Here is a 27,170-nt window from a genome sequence, read left to right as displayed (position 1 = left end):
TTCAGCTGACGTCAGTTAATAATGCTGCATTTACCTTTGTTTGCATACTCATTATTATAGGTGTGGGATAGAAAGAAAACAAACAAATCATTGCAAAGCATGAATGACCAAATGACAGCGGTCTGTTAAAAGTAAAATTTTGGTTTTGTCTCTGATTTTAAATATAGATTTAAGTGTGTAGTGGGTGGCTGAAATGAACTTAGTCAAATGTCTTCATGGGCAAATAAATACATATGTAACATTCGTTCATTAGATAATGAAAGAATTTTTTTACCCTGATTTAAGTGTAAATTGAAATAGTTTATCCTTTAACTGATATATATATATATATATATATATATATATATATATATATATATATATATATATATATATATATATATATATATATATATATATAAACATCAACTAAAGTATGATAACATATAAATATAGCGAGCTAAATTTCTATTTTTTAAGATTTTAAAACATAAAATACTTTTTCGTATGAACTATTTTTTTTCGATGATCGTTATTTGATGTTGTAGCCCGGTTTCTGCACTTGTACTGTCTACGATAGTGAGTGCAGCAAATTAATTAGTGGCCGGTATAAATAATACATCTAAAGGCAATTCAAAAGCAGTCAGAACACTGGAGATGAGCGAGATTTTTTGGTAGATTTACTAGACAGACCACTCGACTTCTCATTCGCCCTCTTGTGTTAACCATAAATCAATGTGGTTCATACTAGCGATATTTTTGGTCCAACTCAAAAGGTCAATATACCGTCGTGCGGGAAGTGACGTAATGCGATGTCTGATAGGGCCAGCATCTGTGGAAAGATAATAATGAATCTAGACAATCTACACTATATAGGGAAATGAAATTAATTACCAGTAGTCTTCCTCCCCCCAACCGCTTCGTTATAGAGCGTGTCCGTATATATTGGAGATAAAATAAGTAATAGACATCGAACCTTGCTTCTGGACGTAGATTCGATCATACTTGGGTCTCCCCTGTTGCCAGAGCCGTGGTTGAATTATACGGAGTTGAGTCCCCTGTGAGTTTAAATCTTTGTTCATATACAATGAAAGCTGATTAGCATTCAAAATGAACATCAAGCGTTATACAAATAGTGAACAACTTGTCGAGACGTTGAATATTAGATAATTACACCGAAGGTTTCCTTTTTTTCTTTTAAAAGCCGATTTGCAACAAAAAAAATGTGAATTCATTAAACTTAATGATATATATTTAGTCGAAGAGGTTCTGTTTAATTTTTTTTTATTTTTCTTGGAATTCGAACGTGTTTTTCTGCTACAACGTGAACAACCTCAGATCTTGTTATGACCAGGCGCAATTCGTGTGATACACCGATACAAAGTTATCCAAGGTATGACCATAAATTATTCAATGTTATCATTTACACTGCAATTTGATAACTATTTGTTCATTATACAAATAACGCGATTGATTTTCAAGCGAACACCCCTTATACAGTGTAATGACCATCATTGATACACGTGTCTTAAAAAATTTCAGGCTATTCACAGAGAACTGTGTAATATTGTTCACCATACTGTCCTCGCCGCTTCGGTCCAGGTCTATGAACTCTCGATACTCAGTCTTCGAGCCAAAATTCGTAGTAGAGTTGTTACAATGAACAATCAGACTCGAATTTCATCTTGAATTAGGAAGAGAAAGACAGCGCCAATAACACTGTCATTATGATGAAGAAGAAATGGCTGAAGTCACGCAGCGCTGTGGTGGATAAACCGGGGGTTTCAAAGTATGTGAACAATCAAAAGAAAATAGTATGATTTTGAGCTATGAAACCTTCTTTGTTTATCACAGTATTAATGAAATAAATATTGCTCAATTTGGAAAGATGACCTCAAAAACACTCATTTTTTCCTCACCCATATATACATGTATCTTTTACATTTTTAAGAACCTCTACCTTCTATTTATGAATATATCATCATAATACAGTTTTGTCATCATGCGGTGAATGTTAAATGCATACCTATATACTTGTATATATCACATAAAACAGTAAAAAGGTTCATAGTCTTTTGACATGTCACATCTCATAGACTTTTAAAAAGACACTGACTGACGTCACACTAATCTAAAAACTTGCTGAGAATCGTGAACGACTAAGCATCAATATCGTCATCTACTTGGCATTATCTAAGTATATTAAATTTTTACGAATCAACTTGAAATTGGCAATGGTAGCGCAATAAAATGGTGGCCAGCTATGAAACTGAAAATCAAGAGTTACACAAGATACCCGCATACTGAGGTGCGGGCTTCATTCCATTGATATATAACTTGCTTTCTGTTGCTTTTATGTCTCTTTCAATTACATACCGTAAAGGTTGGCACAATGAGAATGAATGTAATAACACACTAATATTGTATATGCAACGGACACATAACTATTTCTGTCCCACATTTGCACCGAGTGTACGCAAGATCAAAAAGTACAGTCATTATACTTAGTCAGTTGTGACGAATATAATGATGATGTTTTGTTGATTAATTTTCATTCTGTATTAATTATGGTGTAATATCAATTTAGAATTAAACTTAAATAGATATCACATACAACAGAAAATTATCTCTTAGTATGTGCTTATTTTCCCAAGTTGTTTTCATTAAATAAGTTCACTTACATTTGTTATGCTAAATAACTCTTTTTTTTACGTTTAATTCGCACATTTGAAGCGCGCCATTGGCTGGATCAAACATAAATGTACTATGTACGAGAAAAAAATCTAAGATTTTCTTTTTCTAGTAAATGAATTAGCTGCAGTTACGTCTTTAAGCGTCTTTCGGGAATATGCAAAAAGGATTGATTAATGAAAACAGGGAAAATAACTAGCCCTTACAAGCCATGGGAAATCTTATAACGTCAATAGTTTTAAACAAAAAACAAGATTTATTCATTGATATTTCGTTTTCACAAATTTATAACATCAGGCCCTACCGTCAACGACTTTCCTCAAGTCAATACTCACCCTCAAGTCTCAGTTTTTACCTCAAATTCGTGCACCTTTCGTACAACGATTTGAGTTGAGGACAGTGATGTACAAAATGTAAAAATTTGGCGGGGCCAAATGAGAAGAAAATGAAGAAACTCGGTTGACGCATATAAATAGTTTAAAGGTGTTTTTTATTACGTACTACATAGTATACAGTATAAATATGCTTGTAATTTTTTTTTTCGAAAACTGTTCATAAAAGCAGTTACATTTAAAGATTATGTTATTGCTATACAAAAATAATTTGTATGGCATTGTCCTTCTGACATGCATATTTTTATTGCTAAAATTAAAATGTCAGAAAGACAGTATGACACCTTCCATCTTGAAATTTATGTCCAAAAAAAATCTTCGTTTTCATCTACGACTCCGATTTTTAAAATGTTAATTAAAACTAAATATCTTTTGTATAAAAGAAAATAGAAAAAATATATTTATGTTAACGGACCCACTTAACCTCTATGTATTTCAGACATTGTTCTTCTTCAAACATCTCGTAAAGCATAGACATATTATTTATATCATTCAGTTGAAATAGAAGATGCCTTTCTGCTATCATCGTGAAACATTGTGACAAGTAGAAATCAGGATAGGTTAATACGCTGAGTTGTTTAATAGCAAAATGTCAAGTTGTAATCTTACTCGATGAAAGCGGTATTATTCTAATATGTACCGTCATATTACGTGTGAAAGCTTCAGGTATCGTGTTATCGAAGAACAGCGGCCCACCTGGTTAAATCATATGGGCAAAAATGATCGGAATAATCTAAATACAAAAACTGGTCTGATGGACATGAAAATTTGATGGACATGTTCTAGTAATCTTGCTAGCTTTTTTTTTGTATTTTTGTTGGGATAATACCAAAAAACTATTCTTAAATGGATGCGTGTTTGGACGGAATAAAACGTAAATCTTGGATTATTACTTTAAGTCAAAGGTTTCTGGTTCGTAAGATACATGTGATTTTTTTTATCAACTAAATACATAATACATGTATAAGCAATTAAGAACACCTCAGGTTTTAAAGGCTATCTGGGAGTATGCATTGCTAGAACATTTATTTCATATTCATTTGTATCAATTATTTTAAAATAGAAATCTAACTATTAAGTATATTTGACATGCACTTTTATTCATCATGAATTATATACTGAAACTATTACTTTAAATTTCGGGGAAACAGAAGATAAGTTCAGAACACAAAATGTCGATTCAAAGTAAGGTACATGTACATATAGTTCCCCGTACGTTCGCCTAATGCTCAATACTTTGGGACTGTTTGCATGGATACCTGTTTCATTTGGCTAAATGGTCAACAAATTAAGATCTAAATAAAATTTTAAGGTATGATTTGTAAAGCTATCAACCATTATTTAGTAAAAGATATATTTTACCTTTTAATTTTTGGTGTTTTCATGTAGAGATCTTCTTCTGAAGGAGATCAATACAGTCTTAAAATGGGAACGATCATCAACCGTTCTTAAAAGCAGTTGTTTTACCCTCAGAGTGGAATAAATAAAAACCGAAAAACGACCATTTTTAAACAAGATATCTGGTCCTACCACTAAGTATGGTATGCAGGGTGTCTTCTCTTGTGGCAGGAACATGTTCCCCTTGCATCCGAGCCACTTGAATCTACCTTAGACCAGAGCAGCTTGATGTCCGAGAGATGTGTAATAACACCGCTTTTCATCATAAAGATAAATTTGCTAAAATCAATCAAATAAATCCTAATTTATAGAAAATTACCATGGAATAAACGGACTCGATCTGCCATTCTAATTAAGGTACTTTTGGTTTTAAAATCAAACTCTTTATCTCTTAGTTTCTAATCGATATTTAGGAACCCCATAGAGGAATAATTTGAATTAATTTCACACGTACATTTGCATTCCAATATTAGCTTTTAGCCTCAGAGGGAGTTAAATATTGTGTGCAGAGATAAACGGCCGATGATGGCAATGAGAGAGTGTAAAAACAGGCTCTTCACAGTGTCAACAACACGAAAGCCCCAAGGTTGAGGTGAAATAGTCATGTGACCACAGGGGAGCTGGCAAATGATGGCTTTATTTGAAAAGCACGAGCGCGCAAGTCATTTGCGTTCAAAATGCTTTGTCCCATAAATTGAGTTTTTGAAAAAAGCAAACGTGTTAAATGAAAGACTGTCTGCTGTATCTGTCAGTGCGGTAAATAAAAGTTCAGATTTCAATGGCGTTTGTCAGTGAAGACGTATCTGATCGCTATGTATGACAAATTGCTTTAGTGCAGATTTTGTTATGAAAAGTATAGAAAATCCAATTCTTTTAATGTCTGACTTTCAAAATACCGATCGAGGCATGTGCTTTAAACTGCTTCAAACCATGATATCTTGTTTCAGCTCTGATCAGCGCATTGATGACTTAATGCCGAGATAAATGGATGTTTTGTACTTTGAACTAGACATGTATAGACCACTCTGTTACCGATTGTTGTACCTTTACATGGCGGGTCTTTGTGAGTCATGAACACTCGCTTCCTAACTTAATCATTAAAAGAATCGAAGCTTAAATCACCATCCGTCGTCAACTGAAAGAATAAATGACTAAGTGGAAACTAAACCTTTTTGTTGATTGATGCGGATTATGGTTCAGCAAAATGTAAAAACGTAGGCATGAAACCTCCACTACTCAACCAAAAGACACTCTAGGCAAGTCATCAACTACTCAACCAAAAGACACTCTAGGCGACTATCAACTGTTGATTAGGGTGAGGGGGTGCCAAAACTAGAATGCTAGTAGTATTTCTGTTTTTAGAAAAAACCGGAAGTTGAGGCAGTTCTGCCTGCTCGTCATGATTTATTCAAACGAATTGCCAATATCAATGAAAGAGCTTCTGTTACACACTGGTAATCCTAGACTTTTAGTCTTTTCGTTTTCTATGGTCCATTGAAAAATCAAAACTTAATTTAAGAATTAATAAAGGAGGAGGATGTTCTTTGTATGCATTATAAACAAAGTCAGCAAATGACAAAAGAGAACTTTATACTTTGAAGTTGTCATTTTTTACGTAAAAAATAATCACTGTTCATGTATACATAGTCAATTGTAAAATCTCTCTTGGCTGGTTTTCTATATAAATCATTTGCTCCATACAAATAATCGATTTACAGAGCATGGAACATCTCTGTTTTGTTGACGATTGTTTTGATATATTCCCCAATGTATACTTTTATTATTATAGCCACTTTGTTCTCATTCACGGGCAAATGGTGCCTCTGAATGTAGAAGAACTACCTTGAACTTATTCACCCTAAGTTAGGTGAAATAGGTCAATTTTACTAACATCTATAATTCACCGATTGAGATGTCCTACGCTGTTTGGCGGCGAAAAGTAGGTGGCGACACGAAAAAGTCATACTCATTTTAAGTTTTGTTTCAAATTAATTAAAACAGAATCGATAGAACTTAAAGTTTCTGTTGAATTTATAATATGATAGTATCTATTTTAGCCAAAAATTCATATTGACCCTTGACCTTCGCGGTTAGACGGCCAAAGATTCTACATCGAATGAGTCGGTTTAAAGTAGATCCAGTGTTCTGTGATGTCATACTTTATTGTAAAAACTTGAATTCTTTAAAATTTGTTCAAAATAGTTTTATTTATTTCATGTGACTATTATCACATGGATGTTATTAGAAATACTGTTAAGTTTAAGATATTTTTGCAGCTTAATGTTATCCTAAATTTCCAAATTTTTTAATACATTTTATCTATGCGAAGGGGAAATAACTCTTTCTTACTTTTCTCTCTGTTGTATGTCTAAATGCTGTAATTTTTTTATATCCCAACAACTAATTTTAAAATTTATTTGTAGTTTTAGTTTTTTAACACAGGTGAAAATAAAATTAAAAAAAGATAAACAAGTTTCTGCCTACAAAGATTTTACTTTTAACCAAAAAAGTACGGTTTTATGTTGCTAAAATATGCTCTAGTTCATGTTTATCTGCCATCTCAAAAAGTGTGATGACATGAATATTTTTTCTAATGATTGATGAAATCTAATTCTATTAAGTTTTTAACACTCAAATTATAAGGTGCTTTTTTACTTTGTTTCACGTATAAAAAAATGTTAACATAATATTTCATTTTTGATAGGAAATGCCTTATACTTTGAATTATTCCCAATTTTCATTGACATCAATTCGTAGGCGGTAACTTATGTTATTTCAGTTAAACTGTTGGGAGTAGTACAATACATATCCCGATGAAGAGTTGTTTCATTTTGTTTGAGGGCACTGTGGCAAACTGTATCCATTAGCGAACAATTTAATTACAATCATATTACATAACAGGACTCGATTAAGCTGTCGAGAAAACACTTATTTTAAGACGATGATAGCTTCTGTATAGAGATTTTTCCTTCCGAGGGGGCTTCAAGTTCAATGTACAGTCATATCTTGATTGGTGTAAGCGAAAGCGAAGCCTGTGATCTCAGCGAGATAAATTTTACAAATTAAGTTAACTTAATGTTTTATTATAGCACAGGAGCGTTTAATCAACAAACTTAATCCATCTGATTACTGGTTATTGTCTTTTACGTTTTTAAATCATTGTGAGCTTTTTGTCCACATTTCTTTGTGCAAAAAATAGTACGAGTTAATTGGTGGCAATGCCTTATGATGTTATAACGTTTGAAAAATTCTTGAAGGACACAATTCACGTGTTATAAGGATATTAAATCGACGAGACAGAACAACTGTAGGACAATATGACTTGATAACTTATTATTGGAAGCAGTAGGCAAATAATCAGTAACTGTTACCTAGATGGCGCCAAACCGGAAGGCAGAGTTATATCACTATTCAGTACTTCATGTATTGAGGGTATTTCTAAACTTCAGAAGGTATTGGCAAATAGATTAATATTAAACAATTCCTAAAGAATTGTTTGTATTTATACATATAATGTTCTGTACTCATCACACGTGTGTGTATACTATATTACTCTTATATCAGCTTCAGAACAAAACATGATCATAGGATGTGGACAGTAGCAAACATTTTTATTGTTAGTTTTCAATTTAGAAAAAAAAACTTTTGCAAAGTATAAAGGTCGATATATCAAAATATTTTTCTTAAGTAAACTATTCTTGAAGATTATTCTAGCACATGAACTATTATAGAATTCCATTGTGAAAAAGCAATTGAATTAAGCTCTTTTCATCAAAGTCCTTGTTTTTGAGATCTTTTTTGTGAAGTAAAAACACCTCGAAGATTTGGAAGGGTTTATTGAGAAAGATAAATCGATGAAAGAAAATTATTCTTTTCTTTTGCAGTGCTGCGAATTGTTTTTTTATTTATTTATTTTTGGGAAGGGGGGGGGGGGGGTACTAGTATGAAGCAGGTCTAAATATAAGATATCTATCAGTTATAAAAACATTAATACTAGTTTAGCAAATATTTTATTGCATAATATCATAATTTTGCTCTTAGATTAAAATAGTTCAAAAACAACCTAAAACATAAATAAATTTGTGTTTTAATATGTCGCTCTGTAATGATGATGTAACATTTCTGCGTTATGTGATAGAAAGATGATGCATCAATTTGCATAAACCTTTTGTATAAGGCACCAAACGTATTCGCGCTCATTTACATACCATCCATATAAACGTTGGGCGGACTTTTTGCAATTCTCATCTCTTTCTTATTATCGTTCACCAAATTGCAATAATAGAAATTTCGGTCAACAGTTTTATTAAAAGGAAAAAAACTCGGATGCAATAGACTTCCTGGAAATTTGAATATAGAGGGCAAGACTTTGAATGAGGTGTGGCAACGCCTCGTTGCATAAATGGCCCGTTAGTAAAAGCAATGGCCTTTTGTGGTGACTATTAATATCTGGCAATGACACCGAAACACTTACTGCTCTTTTTGTATTAGCGATAATGAGTTGATGGCGTTTAGACGATCATTTGTCTTACTAACGTCGTAGGGAGATGATTATTGACGCCTTTCAGCTCTTCACAACAGAAATATTAGCAAGACATATGCCTTCACCGATGAATCAATCGATACCAACTTTTCTTACCAAATTCATGCACATTACTGATAGGGAACGGTCTGGCATGTACGAAATGTGCATTTGGGACGTCTTAATTTATATATCATTGCGTGTATTGGAAATATTAACATGCCCATATTTAGCGTGGGTGGCTTGTTTGGTTATTTTGACACCGTGTAATATTAGAGACATGCACAAAAAGGCATGTGGTATTTGTAGGATGCAACAAATATTGTCATCTCTGATTATATCAATTCATGGAAAAAGGACATGCCAAAGCTTTCTATACCGAATGGGTTCTCAAAATTTGCCAATAAAATTCAAATTGATCAAATCTTGTGCCTCATTCAAACATTCTGTTTGGCTACTATTTTATCATGTTCTGTATATTTTAACTTATAAAGGCTAAAAAACATATATCGGTAAAAAGGATGTATTCATATATTACTGCACAACCAAAAATAATAGGTTATTAATTTAAGTTGTAAATTATAAACACGTTTATAATTTATATTTTAGAACTAAAAGGCCCATTGTACTTGGTCTTGCCAGTTTCCTTAAGTATGGTTTCAAAATCTTCTGTGATATAATGTTATTTGAATAAACGTCGTCACTATATGAACTAAACCTTGTTAATAGTATGTTTGGTGGTTTGAAAATGTTGAAGAACTTTGTAATTATATTGATAAGCGAGCAAATCAATTAACTGAAATTGCCTTTGTTTGCATATTTTCTGTTCTGATCTTTATTAATTTTAAGATGTACAGCTAATTAGTGCAATAAGTATAAACAATATACATGTACAGGTAGGTTAACAGGAGAATGTGGCAAAAGTTTACATATGATATCAACATCTAATTTGCCTTAAGTAAATCTTATTTTCAAGCTAAAGTAAATAAATATACCCAAATTTCATAATTATTTTACATTTTCAACATTAAAAAGCTGCAAAATTTAGACATTGAAGTGGGTTTTTTTTCAGTAATAAGGCTTAATGTATATAGGACTTATTAAATAATAAATTTCCTTAAATAAAATTGTAAATTACGGGTTGCAATTAAGTATTTGAAAAAAGATCATTTACTAGAACTATCTAGTTGAAAAAAATATTCTGTGTAGCTTGATCAAATATACGTTGTTTGACAACAATGCAGCTGTTATTATTTGCTTTTCCCAGAATTCAAACATACCCAGATTGCATAAAAATCTTTAACATGAGACAACCAGGTTTTTGCATTATGTTTTTCGACACCGTCATAAAGTGTAGAATAGAAAAAATAGAAAGGTTGAATAATATAATTAAAATAAAACAGTATTTATTTCCAGAACTTAATTTTTGGTACAGCAGAGGAAAGCGTCCTTATTCAGAATAAACTGCTACATCACAAGTTGACCTTTTAACCCCTAGGACATGTTTACAGAAATCAAGATGAAGTTTCTCAATAGTAAGTACCTAATATCTCAGAGGCATAATTAGTGACACTGCCAACAAAAGAATCAAACAATGAATGCAAAGTATTATGATAAAAAAAAAAAAAACATGTTTCTAATACTTTTTTCAATACAAAAAATGCCTTTCTACCTTTCTCAGCAAGTTGATTCTCAGATTAAGTCAATAACATGAAAATATAAAACCAAGAAAAAAATAATCAAAACCGTATTTTTCTTTTTGTCTGGTTGATATATTAAATTTTGCTTTTCAGTCAATTTATATCTTTATGAGCTGTTTTGTCTATAAATATATATACATCATACATGTAATAAAAAATATGGGGAAAAAACCCAGAAAAAACCCAAAGAAATATATGCAAAATATCTCAGAAGTTTAACAAGAATAGGAAAAGTTCAAGCTATTCATAATATATATTAATCAAAATATCTAGTTGTGTTTGTAATGTTATTTAAAAGTGTTTTGTGGTACTATCTCTCCTTAGAAAGAAAAACAATAAGTGTGTTTCAAGATGTGCAATTTTCATGATTTTTTACATGTATCATATGAATTACATCTTTAGCCTGCAGAAATATTTATAAGACCGTCATTTCTTTGAAGTCGAAATTGAAGCATAGATTAAACTCTTTAAAATATGATGCATATGTTTGTTAAACGGAAAATGCCAGATATATGCAAATAATAATTTTATAGTAGGTGAACCAAGCATTCACAGATCTGTTGATTTCTGTAATAGAAATGGATTAAAATGTTTACAAGTCTGTGAAGAGGCTAAACAATCGCTCCATGACGCCGCGAACCAAATTGAGATCTTGATAAAAAGCGTCTGTTTCACCAAGACAAGAAGCGTCGTCATCACTTCTCTTCTGCCATTTCGGATAAAACCAAGCGGAACACGAATTTAATTTCCTGAAACGAGACCTTGTATTGAATTCGCAATTCGCCTGCAAATTAATCACGTAAAGTGGCAAGAACTTTATCAAGAGCCACGGTCACTGGGTAGATGATCTGTAGATCTCCTAGCATCATGGATCGGTTTATCATTGGATAAAAACTGACAGTTCCATCAAGATTCACAGAATGATGCCCAAATATATCATTTTACTTGGTAAAAAAGTCAGAAAACTACTAGTAGACCTAATAAGGGCTCCCATCATGAAGGCAATAAATGAAAGGTTCATGTTTTTATTCCTTCTCAATGTCTTGTACTGAACAGAAGTTCGAAATTCTTATAAAGAAACAAAATAAATCGGATATTTCTACGATGATATCATTGAAGTCATAGATCATGTGTCTTGGTACATATACATAAAAGAAGTTGAATGCAGTTTCAGTCAAAACTCTGATAGCATTATAACATCTTAATCGACAACTTAAACTTATGTCTAATGATAAAAATGTAAAAAATAAATAAATAATAATTATCATGGTTCCAACACACTACGTGCATGGCTGTATATTTGATCAGGTTTTGGTTTTTTTATATTTCAGGTTAAAGTTTTGTCATCACTCCACTTAAACTTTGTTTAATCAAAACCTTATTATAATCTTCATTTGTAAATGTTATTTTAATGAAACATTTGGCATATATTTATAGTAAAATCATACATGCATGTGCATGTGTTAGATGAAAAATAAGTAGATCCCCGAGTCTCAAAAAATCTAATCGAGATTAAACCAGTAACATTTGGATCTCCTTAACATCCCAGGACAATATTTTTGAAATAAATGTATTGCAATAGAAAAATAATATGGCAATATATTAAGATAATTGAAAAAATGAATCGTACGTTAAGAATTGGTGGAATTTACTTTGTTGAAAGTTTAAAGCATTAACACAGACTTCTGGCTTCATTTATTTTTGACTCACCAAAAGAGTTATGTAAAAGTGGAGTTAGCCGATAGTGTAGGTTTAGGACTTCCGGTACTTCAACTTCATACATTGAATGTGTCATGCATAAATGACGGGGGGATAAATACTGTCATCATTTAAGACCGTGTCTTGTATTCTGAGTGGAAATAGCTCTTTAAAAAAATATGCTGCTATATATGATGCAAAGTAAATATCACTAATGCAGTTAAAGCTCCTCTTTGTTTCATTTGCAAAATGGGCATTTCGCTGCTTTTGTCACTTATAAACAATATTAGAAGCTCTTTTTTTCTTTCTCCCATCTCTTCTATTTGCGTAAGAGTTTCGTCTGTCGCTACTCTAGAGAAAAATCGTGTGTGCTCATATTATCCAGCAAACTGTATATCTTGAAAGTATATCGATAAAAAGCCGTCCACCAAAATAACCAACGTACTGACTCTTTGCCAACGGAGTTCCCTTAGGGACCACACGGAAATAGACAAAAAGGGTTAACACAGCAGTAAAACTCCCGGGGCTGTAAATTTACTTTTATATGAAAAAAGAATGATGAAGAGAGACTGCATGGTTGATTTAGTCTTGGAGAACATTTTATCGTCAATAAAGAATTGTCTAGTAAATCCCTTTTTAATTGTTTTTTGCCTTTTTTTAGACTATATTACTCTCATTTAGAAGGAGCGCTTCTCACAAAGATAAAGGAAATATTCAAATTTAAAGCTCAATTCTTAGGAATTAGAAATGTTTCTTCACCAAATTGTAGTTGATTTTTTATGGTAGATCGGATGTTTTACTTGCTTCCCTAAGTTAATATAGAATCATGGAGTGTATTCTGTACGTAGCGAGACAGATGGGTCGGCTCTTTTAAAAATCATTGATTCATGTACTAAATAATAACAAATTCAGGAGAATTGGACTTCTTCCTCTAATTACAAACAAACACAAGTTATCAATTATTGATCAAAGGTTTGAAAAATCTAAATTTAAAAATGCTAGTTTATAGAAATATTTTATCAAATGAAATATAAAAGGGCAGATCGTGGTTAAATTGATCCTTAGACTCCTTTCTTGTTGAAGTATCATAAAGATCTTTTGCTCCGTTTAATAAACGGAATAAATTTCACAAACATATTCAGGTTTGTTAATAGTCTGTTTTCATTTGGTATGACATCATAACTTTGAATTTTTAAGAATAAGATTTTTTTATTCGATAATAATTCAATATCTCTAATTTGATACAGTTTTAACTATGTAATACAAAACATCCAATATCGAGTATGGTAAAAAATGAATTGGTTAGTTTTTGTATTGATAAAGCAATTTATGAATGTATTTTGTGTCTATTTAATTGTTATGTAACAGTTTACTACAATCAGAAACCAACCAATCATTACTCATAATTAAGTGGTGATTTTGACGGAGGACTCTAAGCAAATTGTGTAATGATGATCCATCACTTTGATTCGGTGGCAATTACTTTGCCAATATTTTTCAGAAGTCTTTCATTTTCCGTTTGTAGTTTACAAGAAGAGATATCATGTAATTTTCTGCAAATTTGCAAAGCAAACAATATGACCTCAATTGCTGTCAAAAGGACATAATATGCAAAACGGTTATATCACTTAAAGGTTTACAATGCAGCGTAATGGCGGCCCCAAATAATATGTTTTAGAATCGCCATTGATTTCAGGCCTTGCTTATGAAATTAGCAAAGTCCTTCATGTCAAGATCATTATCCTAAATTTGTATTGACCAGAAAGCCATTTGAGCCCGCCAGACAAGAGGACTTTTAGAACTCTCTATGGTTCTGCATCGTTCTGAGAAAAAAGGAAGTTAATACCTCTCTAATAGTGAGCACTTGGGGGGAAATCTTTTGTTGCAAATCATTTATATATAGCTTTGATGTTAAAAACAAGTATTTTGACAGAAAATATCTTAATAAGTATAACTGTAAAATACTTTTGCTAATGGTTATAATGTCCCATGCACATGTGCAATATTTCTTGCATGCAGTTAATTAAATGTTAATTGTTAAAACCGAACAAAACATGACAGCGAGACACAGCTGTTGACATCTTTATAGTATTTGTTATTCCTTTTAATTTCCTTTGTAGTGAATTGGCTTATGTCTGATAGCTGCTTAGAATATCCAAGAAGCTTTTATGTATTCTGTGAGGAGAAACAATGTGATAGAATCCTCAAAGGACGTGAAATATGGCTTATTCCCGAATTACAATACTAGGCCTAATGTTTATTTAGCATGATGATTTTCGCTAGAGATTTAGTTATAAACTAAAATGACGCTTTACACGAGCAGCAATAACAAAAATAAGACATGTATGCACGATTTATCGATGAGAGTCGATGAATTACAGTCCTCACAATAAATGTAGATTCCCTAATACTCTGATACAGCTAATTAGCATTCTGACTGATTGAAGGCAAGAAGAGACTCAGTTGAGTGTGAAACATGATAACATCGCATTATCTTCCTCACTTTTCATTTCTTAGTTGGTGATGTCAATGTTCATTTTTTTTCTCCAGAACTCAATAATCTGCTTTCGTTTAGTTCTGAAATAACGTTTCTCTTTTCATCGTCATCTATGGTATTTCGCGATTACAATTCATATAAAAAAATCTCGCATCCCTCGTTCCAAATTTCACGCTTTCAAATGTATTATATATAAGAACAAGCAATTTAAGTGTTCTATATGTAAATAAAAGAGCACTATATTATAATATGTAAAACAGAATTTTTATGAATTTTCTCGAATTATTTCGGACTATAATTGTCTAAGATTCGGAATATTAAAGTACAAAAATCTATAACTGGGATTTAAAACAATCCATATAATTCAGAGAGTGAGATATTTAAGCCAGATACAGCAACATAAAGTACAAACCGTTATTGTTTTTGCTGTTATTTACAGATTATCAGTATTATTTTAAATTACTATCATAAAGGTTAGATCATTTGACGCCACCCACGCTGTTGGAATAGAGAGATCTCGGTTTGGAAAGAGACACCATCAACCAATGCAAAGCAATAATTTGGTCAAGAACAGGACATCTCTTTCAGTGCTTTGGCAAATCTAATAATTTAGTAACTACTTCTATAGTAAGCGTAAAAATCAATTGATTTGTTTAGATCTGATGACGATAAGAGCGGCAATGTCTGCCAAAATCTAATCACGGGATGAAAATGCACCGCCATATGTAACGGCCTTAGCGCAAATGTCGCACTAAAACTGATTATCTGCCCGTGCGAGCGCTCGGATTCCTCTCAGAGCAATAGACAAGAAGGACAGAAAGCGTTCAAAAGTACGGAGAATCTAATACATTGCATCTCTTGTCGTCTCTAATTGAAAAATAGTCATTGCTTTCCTCTCCTCTTTCTTTTTTCATTACCACGGATCGCTTTTTCACTCAAGGTACATGCATCTTCATGATTGGAAGACTCGGCCGCCAAAGAAGAATTGTCGCATTGAGACGTATCATTTCGAACATGAAAATAAATCAAAGCTTCAGACTATACATTGGGTATTCAGTGCACATATATTTTGTAGTTCCTGGTTATATTCATGATACTGATGCTTGCAAAACATACAATCAAGTTTACAAAACTCTCCAATTCTGTGTCTTTCGTTCAGAATTGGTCGTTTGATAAATGCCGTATATAGTTGACAGGGAATACTGACCACACGTAAAGATCATCTAATCTATAATTTAAACATGCTTTTTTCTTCTGTTTTTGATTGATCATTTGTGGTAAAAAAAAAATAATTAACAACTGATTACCATTTACTTTTAAAGGCTTTTGTCAAAATAAATGGGTGAGGATCATTTACATATTACTTAGTCATTTTATGATAAAGAGGTAGTCATATTGCATTTGTGTGCGTAATTTGAGAGATGGTATTTCTTTTAACGTATTTAAAACAATTTTTTTATCAACATTCATCAATCATATCCGAAAAAATATCATTAGAGATAAAAATACCATCATTGTTATTTCAATTTCCTTTATAACAACGTTCATTTTTAGCATTGTAAAAACAGCAAAAATTATTTCGGAAAATTTTAGAGTTATGAGACGAGACATGGTTTTATCCATTACTTTCGTCTCGAGGGACAACTCACTAAGATCGGAAGTTTATCTGATCTTTGAAATATGGGAGCCCTCAACTCAATGGCTGCTGTCATGTTTCTCGTAACAATGAACATAAACAAACGAGAGACCATTTGTAATTTGTTTCAATGAGTCGACAAGCCCATTAGAAACAAAAGACACGGTAATTTTATATAGTTGTCATTTAATATTTAATCTACCAAGAGGCTAGCAAAGTTGAACATGACAGATAATTTGAAGAAGAAAATATACAAGCTTCGTCCTACAAATTTTGATGAGTTACAGGTTTGTTAACTTTCTTTATCAATTTGCACGGGATTTTTGTATGTTAACAATGTTCACGCAATTCATTCTTGTTACATTATTGTCAAAATTGATTATTCAGCCTATTGAATTATATTGTCATTAAACTGATGTTTTAAGAAGATATTTTGGAATTAGTTTTTCTAACGTGCAGACCAAATACAGAAGAGGCGAAATGTATAATTATTTATTATTAAACACGTAGAAAATTCTTGTAAAAAGTTACTTTCATTCAAAAATTGTTTCTTTTTTCGGCGATTCACGTTCATTTTCGCGGTAAATTCTCATTAATTGTCATGAAGCGACTCCTGTCAACAGATGAGACCTCTGACTTTGGCTAAAGAACATCCCCCAGGGTAAATGATTCTGTTTCCTTTTGGAAAATCTTCGTGATTTTGCATCAGGTGTAGTTCTAATCCCCCATCTACATGAAAACTTCAAAAGGAAAAAAAAACAATGAGTTTCGATCAATGGCAATAAAGCCGAGAGCACTCCTTCCCGATATCAACTTCATTATCACTATCTTTTGTATTATCATCCGGGCTTTGGCGACTGAAGGGAAATGAAACTTCTTCATGGCTGACTCAATGACCTTACCATCCAAGGTCAATATACTTTCATTTGCAATAACACGATCATTTGCAGAGTTCCACATTAAGCTCAGACTCGCCCGAAATAACCCTTTGTAACTTCTTCTTGCTTCTTTATAGTATATTTGTTACTATCAAGATGAGAAATAAAATTGATTGCGGATAAAACAAAAGAAGATATTTCGTGCGCTTTAAGAAGCAACAAGAACCATCAGTTTCAAAATCTTCTAAGTAATTTAAAAGATAATTCTTTCTTTCCAGTACATGAACAAAGCAGTAATATACAGGTATAGTTGAATATATGTACAAAGATCTTTTTAGAGTGCATGGATTCGTTAATTTCAAATTGATTAACTACATACAATCACTTGTACCTTCGAATTTTAAATGAAATATCTTTTTTTTTTACTTTAAGAGTTTCTATTTTGTAAAATTTAATATGATATGCCATTTTCGGGTAAAACACATTCGAGACACAAATAAGAATATACCAAAAAAGCAACGAAAAAAAATCCATGCATTTTATTGAAATTCCAGACAGCATTGCTGTGTTTTTGAATTAATTCACTTTACTTGTTAAAATTTTATATCACATGTTCACATTTATTTTGATCACATACCGTTTCTAGATGATCATCGATTTTCAGGTACATACAAGGATTAATTCCGATGGTAAAAGCATAACATACTTATTTACTTTATCTGTTCAAGCGTTACGTGCAGTTCTGGGGGAAATCGGTTGAAAGTAATCGATCTTTATAGAATCAAATTTTATGAAAGTAATGTATTTTCTTTTTACGATATTGTAGATTTAATGCATGTGAACGTTAAAATCTATACAGCATTCATTACCCATAAAAGGGTTTTTTGAAAAACGCATTTAGTTTATTAATATTTTCTTAGATCTTCTACGACAAAACCAGAAATGGATAAAACATCAAGTACAGGTGCTGATATGATACATTTTCTTTTGTTTATTTATACATTGTTTGATAGGTGAGCGCATTTATATTAACTTCCTTCATGATCATACGATGCCAATTCTGACGTCACACTAGCTTGCATGTATCCAGATTGTTGAATATTGGTTCTCGTTTGTAATGGCGTGGAAATGCGTAATAGTGCATGCATGTTTTTTGTAGAGGCGATATGTACAAGAGTAATCAGATTGAATGCAAGCGATTGCAGCGACAGAGGAGAACCCCTTCAAGCAAAAAGCAAAAATATTATGGATGTTTTCGCGCCGTTTATTGTTTTCCAAATAAATATTCCGTTCCATTTTCGCTAATGGAAAAAAATCTGCGTGGTAGAATTGCATTACGCATGGTTGTGGATGTAATTCAATCCTTGAACCATAAAAGATAATGTAGAATAGTTAGTCTTGCACGGTATTGATGCGCCGATTTGCATTTTACGATTGATCTCTTTTCCCTGTGTCTCAGTGGAACTTCCATTCTTCCAAGTACACACGCTGATGAATACCACAGAAAAGATTAATTAGAAGACCAGTACCCTATCATATTCCCCGGGAGTAAGGAAATCCTGCATTGATGTAACATGGGCGTCCCATCGACTCACCTCTTGGTGATGGGTCCATAAAAGAAGGTTCTTTAACGTTGTTAATTCTCCAATGCTTTTGTTTCAGTTTTGAAATTCCAAACTCTGATTAATGCTTGTGATTAGAGACCGTGATGGGAGGTTAGATTAAAGTGCATCTCACGTGGAATCACGGGATGTCACGGAGAATTACGAAATTTATAGTTAACGTTGTTTTTAGGTGCTTCAATTGGTTAGTTTCATTTTACTTTAGACAGTGTACCAAATCAGCTTTCTAAATAAAGTATATCTGATGATATTATTTGTTTTTGATTTAATCTTACAATATTTTGCAGTTGGTTAAAATCAATTCAATAAAAGAACAATTGTGATGGGATTTTAACCAGTTTTAACGTCGAACACCGCGAGAAATCTGAACCCCATCAAATGGAATGACTTATTTCTGTATACGTCAAAATAAAGCGATTAACAATGACACGAATTAGTCTATCTAAACTTCATTTGAAATATGTCTAAGTTTATCTCTCCCGATTGAAATATGACAATACGTGGAAAGACAGCACGCATAACGAACTGCATTTGGGGGAAACCTCGCGAGATCTCTTTCTTAATCGTTCGTGACAATATAAGAAACTTCATTCGTTACTGCGGCATTAATCAATCTCCGATTTTCTCTAGGGTGTATGTTTCCCGACCGTAAATTCAGCACATCTGACTACGGACAGTTAAATGAAGTTTTATTTCGCTTCGACGTAAACATTGCCGATATGTACAACGTAAGCCATCTCCTATAAGCTCTATTTATAGAATAATTGTCCTTCCTGTTCTGATCTCTGCTTTAGGCCCTGTATATTTTTCATCATTTAACTTAATATGTATTAATTTATCAAAAAATTTACGCACAGCTTGATTGGAGAAGTGAGTCGCCATGTAAAAAGTTTAACTATCTACTATTACAATATTTGTGGAAAACGTTTCAGGATACAAGAAAATCTAATGTACATGTACTGAAGAATTATCTATATTGTTTCAGATTTCTAAATAAGTTTGTTGCACTTAATCTAAGCCCAGTTTCGAAATTTTCGTCATCAATCACCTGATGAAATAATATTCTACAATATAAGACTATTTAAAAACGTTATTAACCAATGAAATCGTCAAACTTGGTGCCTACCACCGTTCTGAATTGTCAATTTATTCCACTTTGTTATTTTCCTAATTTCGCATTGAACTCTTCATCAAACTTTCATCAGCTGTGCAAACAGTGACTGCGAAACTTTTTTTTAATGGTAACATCACATGCACGTGTTTTGTTTTTGTTTTTTGTTTTTGCGATGAAGCTTACCAGAAAATGATTCCAAATCACGGAAAGGGTTTACTCTACGAAATTTTGAGTTAGATACCTTGTCATATTATTACACTATGGGGTAAACTCTATCGCTAAAACAAGTACCTGTGAGTTAAGAGCTGTCTTTTTTACCTTGCACTGAAAGACACAAATGTACCTACAATTGACGTACATTTACTAGAACATTTCTAAAAAATTTGAACTATCAACCTACCGTGCATGCAACTGCGGAATTGTTTTAAATATGGTTGATCACTAAATATTTTGGTTTTATTGAATGTGTATGTTCTATCATGTTTCATTTTATTTTAAAAAAACAATGACACAATGCATATGATAATACTCCGAGTGGTGTCCCTTTGAATGACGACCATTCCATGCCAGTAAACAATAGTCAAGTAAAGCGACAATTTTACGATGAATATTATGACAACATTAAAATATGACAATAAATAAATAATATCAAAGTTCAGCAGGAGTTGACACATGTTCCAAAAACCACTTGATGGTCATATTGAAATAAAGTTTTCTTACCTCTGTACTTTGTTCGCCATCTCTTTAGTCTTATCCTTTATCGGGTATAACACTCCTTTTAATACTCTGAAGTCTCCAAAGGGCATCCTTGTATTCTGCTCTGGTGTTAAACACGGGCTCCGTACGATCTTTTGAAAAACGAAACAGGTACTATCCTCCCGGCGGCAGTCCGTTGTCTTAGGGTATTAGCAATGGGATTAATTACACCGAAGATAACTGAGTGTTTCTTTGGCAAAAGAGATTCCTTTGAGAATGTTGTCTAGTCTTTAAGGTAATTCCAGGAAAATCATGAAAGATGGAAAGCGGCTTTCAATGCACGAATAGTGCTTTAGAGAGAGAATTATCTCCAGACCCTTAGTCTGACAAATTTCCTGAAACATCATCCTTTTTTACAAATATTGATCGCGTCATTTTACGGGTTTGTAGGTATTTGCATTTTTATGATAAAAACGTCAGGATAGGCGAAATCATTTTCAGGAAAAGCAGATGTTTTGATTTTGACATTATTTTGTCCTATGCAAATTTTATAGTATCGCTTATCAGAGATTAATAAAGAATTGTTAGACACTATCATTGTTAGGTGGGGGAGTTTAATTATAACTGTAGGAGAATGGACAGAAAGATTATTTTTATTTTACATTCCAAGTAAATTCTTCTGTTCGGTGTACGTTTTGCTTTGTTTGCGTACTTATCATGAGATCTGTTGATCGAGCTAGATGTTGCGGTGAAGGATGTCACGTGAATGGTTGTCGACTGCTATTTCATTTCTTTGATATACGTGCCTCGACATATACAGTGCTTTATTGAAAGTATTTTCAGACTGTTTCTTTGGAGTATCGTCAATAATTGTTTTTCTTTAGGTTCATTTATTATAGCGAACATCGATGATTGTTTTTTCTTCGGGTTCATTTATTATAGGACATCTCTTGATCTTTAAAATCATTGCTCTTTGTTTCAAACAAATATTCTGGGGTTAATTGTTGTTTCAGCGATTTACATATATGCCGTTGTTTGTGTTTTTAAGTAAATCAAATACATAAATATGAAAATAAATATCATATGTGTTGTGGCATATAATTATTGACAACTGCCAATGCACGTAAAATGAATAAAATTAATTTATTCAGGTTGCATGTTTGAATTAATAAAACCAATATGTACAATTAATATCTATTGATATAGTTAACCTATAAAATGATACCAAAGTTTAACCAAATTTGTTGAGTTGATAGATGTTTTTGTGATTGACCATAGGTGAAGTTTTTTATCCCCTCGCACAACTTGTTCCGAAGGTGATATAGCATCGCTGCTGTGCGTGTATGTGTATGTATGTGTGTATATATGTTCATTTCAGCCCTTTTAGCAAGATTAAAAGAAAACTCTCGCATGCTTGTTAATCAAATTTCTTACACTTAATAAGCATGTTTAAAGGACAAACCCTATTTATTTCAAGGCATTGTTATGTATTTTTTTTAAGAATATCTTTAAATTTACAACACTTAGAAATTTTTATTTACGACTTACGGTTTGTAAAAGTGAACATTTCAAATCAACAACTTAATATTTTGTTGGATGTAGGCCCTGTAAAGGTCAGAAATAAACGTTTTTGAGAAATGGAGAGTTGGAAGAAAGCAGAGGCAAGCAGGAGATTAAGTTCACCGTAATTTAATCAAAACAAGCCATCTGAGCCGAATTTCGGGGTATATTTAACGAATTAGAGAAAATCAGGTTCATACTTCAGAAGAGACTTTGACGAATATCGACAACATGATGAACCGGGAATTCATTTCACTTAAATCGCTGAAGATACAATACTTTTTTTAAAAGATTGGGGTTAAAATTACGACATGTTAACTCGAATTTTCTCATAGAGCAGCCTGTATAAATCGCCAAATCTTAGCTACGTTTCATTTTCAATATGAAACTTAAATTTGCCTGCACTAGTTTTCTAAATGCATAATGTATGTCACAGGATAAAGAGAATTTATAAAACTATATTACCAAAGTCTAACACGTTTGTGGTGTGTTTTTGCTAGTTATGGGAGGAATTGTACAATAACGTAAATGCACCCATCCCCCATGGATACACCCCAGAGCGTACATTTGGGATAGTAATAAACGAACTGTTTTAATTTTAAGTAATTTATAACAAGTTAAATATTTGGCCTCTTCAAATGCATGTTAATTCCTAAATAATGCATTTCCCTGCCAAATATTTTCATTTCGCGAGGGGATGCTCCGAATTGCGGTGCCCTTGTGATACATAGAACCATTTTAATACGGCCTTGGACTTTCAGTAGGACGTAACTATTTTTTTCGTCAAAGAGGTTGAAAATGACGCTGATTTCAAGTGAAATATACACCAATTGCGTAGTTTTAGCTCAAAAGCCAAACAGATCTTGTTGATTTCAAAGAACAATGGCTGAGTGGCCAGCAATGAAATAGACAGGCCTACGTCACAATGCTGTTTGACACCAACTACCCAAAGTCCAAGCTCATGTTAAAATGGTTCTAAATTGCGCCGAATACGACTTTTCAAAAATTAGCAATTAGGTTACTCGTAATGAAAGCAACGATCAATGCATAGAATCGTTAAATCGAAAACAAAACAATAAATCGAAGCATCGTGTAGTGATGGTTGCTATATTAGCTCTTTACTTAAATTTAGATAATTCTGAGACTTTTTTCAGACAGTTAAAACCATTTGGAATTTTATCAAATGTAAGAACATAAAATGCGACTGATTTATTCGAAAGACATTAATAAAAAGATGCGATAAACACCTTACGGGATTGCCAAGTCTGGCAAACAAATCAATCTGTGTAGATAATATTATTGTATATATTGTAAATCACATCTACTCGTAAGTTCGTTGTGTGGTCAGCAACATGCATGCTGAAAATTATCACCTAGTAACTTAAGGAACATAACTCCAATCGTCAGAACCAATAAAACTCATTGTTTGTTTGATACATTATACGTTTTGGGTTGGGTTTTTTTCTTTTCATCGTTTTGTTTTGTTGTTTTTTTTTGGGGGGGGGGGGTTCATTGGATTCAGTTTTTTGCTTTTCGATATAATTTTTTGGAAAGTACACAGCAAAACAAAACGTACCCCCCTGCAACGATCATTTTATAAGCTTTTTATTGACTCTACTAAAATGAAAAAGATAAAAACGAAATTTATAGACCACTTTAAAAGTCCTTTCCTTATAATTAACTCCCAGGTTTCGTGATTAAAACAAACCTAATTCTACCTAAAATCACATAACTATTGTTAAAGTTTGATTAATACAGGATTTTTATTCTTTAAAACAAATTTTTAACACGAATATTTTCATTCATTGTGTATCATATCCCCTTTGAAGAGACCCGTCATACTTTTTGTTCCGTGAAAAAGTCCACCGACAACTGGCCACATGATATTATTGTTGGACTTTTGATATTCAATACGCTGGAACCATAAGATGAGATATACAGGGTGACAAGGAAAGAAGCAGATAAGAATGCAAGACATGCCAGGTTCTGAAATTCTTAATGGAAATTAAAACAAACGCCATACAGCGAACATTGAATACTAGTATGTTTCAAGACAAGTTCTTAAGCAAGGTGAGTCGTACATGAATGAAATCATCCTGCATGGATAGCATCATGTAGACTGTATCAAATTATTTAATGATTTATAGATGAGAATTAAAGAAATGTTTTATAGATATTGTTATTTTAGTGTAATGCACTTTCATGCATGTCTGATGTTGCACTGATGTTGCACTGTGTATTTGATCGACATTAAGGCTGTGCAGTATCAAAGCGGTTGAATTTTAACTGACATAAGTAAGATAATATAGATTATGAGAATACATTGTATATACAATTGTAAATAAAGTCCAATTTTATATATATTTTTCATTCTGCTTCTATTAGGCCTACTATTTTCCATTTACTGTAGTGAATTAAAGAAAATGACGAGATTTTCAGTTTCCAGCAATAATGAATTTTTTGAATTTAATTATCAGTTTTGTGAACTAAAAACAGTTGATTTGACTGAAAACATATGATAAATGGCGGAAAAAGTAATCACTTAAGACCAGCATCTATTGGGTATTTAATAAGAGGGACACCATTTGCTTTTGCAAAATCTGACTGAATAGGGTCGTGACGAAAACGCTGGTTGTGTATGTTGTCTACGCTGAATTTTTGATTAATTAGATGTAAACTTTTTTATTCTTGATCTTGTGGGAGGATTTTCAAAATCTGTTATAAATGATATAATATAAAACATATCGATGCTAAATTTTTTATCATATCGATTAGTCCGCTCAATCTTGATTGAAATAACATGTACATTGGCGTTACATTAATCTAAGAAAGATAACTACAGGAATACATGTATCGTGTAAAGGAACAGCATATTTTATATTTGCTGACAATTTGAATTCCTTTCGTAAACCTGATAAGTATATGGTAGCTAGGCTAGAAATCATTAACGTTAGACAACATAATTTGTTTTTTTTAAGCCCTTCAAGTCTTTCTTCATTGTTCTTCTGATTGTTTCAGTTTAAAGACAAAAATTGTTTTAACGTACATATCTTATTAGATCGATATAAACAAATGCCTTTTTTTTCTTTATGTAAATTTTCAGAAAACACCAGAAGTGACCATGGTTTTGTGTTTTCATCTACAACCATTTCCAGACCCAACCTGATTGGTTTGATACGACTTGTGTTTACAATATAGATTTCATAAGGTTCAATTACCTGAAAGGGGCGAGACAGAAATTACAATGCTCTGTGTGATTATGTAACAGGAAAGCTTTCGATAAGGTGCATTTGCCACTACTCTATTATTTATCGGTAGTATTCATTGTCGATTTTTAGCCTATTTTTAACCTCATACCTTCATGTACACTATTTATCAGGTTCTATTTAGAAACCCTATATGCCAAGGAAGACAATGAACTTTTTTCTTGTGTGAGGCAAGGCTTATAACCTTTACAGAGCGTAAATGGGACACAAAGAGACGACACAAGAACAGTCTTTCAAAGACTCAAAGGACATCAGTGAAATAACATTACGATAATATTGCTCATATATGTATATTTGTTGTAAATACCTCAAGTTCACGGCTATTCTTTGAAAGCATTTACAAAAAGATTTTGAAAAGACGCGACAAGCACAAGAACCAATTTTTTAAAGCAATTTAAAACACTAAAGAATTGACAATGATGCAACTTCATGCCATAATACTACAACAATATTTACATAGAAAGAGTTTACAGAAGGACATTTTAAATCAAACTTCAAACCAATGTAACTAATCAAGGAAATGACTGTTGAAATCACCCCCGCACTTACACTTGTCTTTCAAGCCTCACTACAGCAAGGCAGATCTCCAACAAACTGGTATTAGCTAATCACACCAATCATCAAGAAGGGAGACAAGAGCAAACCGTCCAACTATCGGCCACCGTCTCTAAAATCAGTTTACTGCAATGTCTTTACGTTATACACAGCTCCATCATGCGGTTCTTTGACCAACACAACATTCTATATTACATCAGCATGGATACCGCAAACAACAATCCTGTTGTTTATGGTCTAACAATTAGTATGAAAAACGTCAGTCAGCATGCGACCCAGTGGAAGATTGTATTTGCTGACAAGGTCGTTGTATCGACCATGAAACTTACGAAAAGACGACTTCATACGAGACTGTTCATAGTCCTGTTTTATCAACTTGTTTGTCAGTAGAGTGCCTCGCCTTAGAAACTGTTCGAAACCGGAACTTAAAAACTTCCATCATGATGATTGATGATTGAACTTTGATGGTTGCCTTAGAAACTGTAACCTTTACAATAACCAAAACAAGCAAAAGCAGTGTTGATGTACAAGATCTTGCACTCTCTAGAAACCATTCCATCTTCTCCTTTCTGCCATCTTGTCGGTGCTCCTATTAGAGACCATCAACATCGACTGCAGGTCCCTTTTGCCAGAACAGAGACATTGAAAATATCCTTCTTTCCATCTGGGATTCACCCGTGGAACACATTGCCACCCAGTGTCACAGAGACTCAGTCCCTTGACTTGTTCAAATCGTTGACAAGGCTGTCAGACATGAGTAAACATTGAGTGACAGTACACCTCATTTAAGCCTATTTCTAATCTGAAAATATAGGACTATACTTTGTGCTTGCGTCCCTTTGAGAACATAATGCGACGAAGCCCACGTTGGGTCCTGCGCTTTATAGGAAGAAGAAACTTGTTCAATCGCTTCTGACCAAACGCTTTGTCGGGGAGAGCAATTGTACAACTCTTACTTTGATATAA

General features: G+C 32.8%; 1 protein-coding gene across 2 annotated transcripts in view; it reads right to left on the bottom strand.

Moving 5' to 3' along the window:
• The window catches only part of LOC128188678 (vesicular glutamate transporter 1-like), a 55,423-nt gene extending 34,333 nt beyond the window's left edge, over nucleotides 1-21,090 (bottom strand). The window contains exon 1 of one of the 2 annotated variants that reach the window (XM_052859887.1): nucleotides 20,848-21,090. In XM_052859887.1, the coding sequence (XP_052715847.1) occupies nucleotides 20,848-20,933 (86 nt within the window). In that variant the 5' untranslated portion in view covers nucleotides 20,934-21,090. Of the gene's footprint in view, nucleotides 1-4,424; nucleotides 4,463-20,847 lie in introns of those variants that run through there. The other variant, XM_052859902.1, reaches the window with a different exon arrangement.
• Between the last annotated feature and the right edge of the window lie 6,080 nt (nucleotides 21,091-27,170).

Source organism: Crassostrea angulata, chromosome 1 (genome assembly GCF_025612915.1).
Source record: "Crassostrea angulata isolate pt1a10 chromosome 1, ASM2561291v2, whole genome shotgun sequence".
NCBI lineage: Eukaryota > Metazoa > Mollusca > Bivalvia > Ostreida > Ostreidae > Magallana > Magallana angulata.
This window is presented reverse-complemented; position numbering and strand designations above follow the sequence as displayed.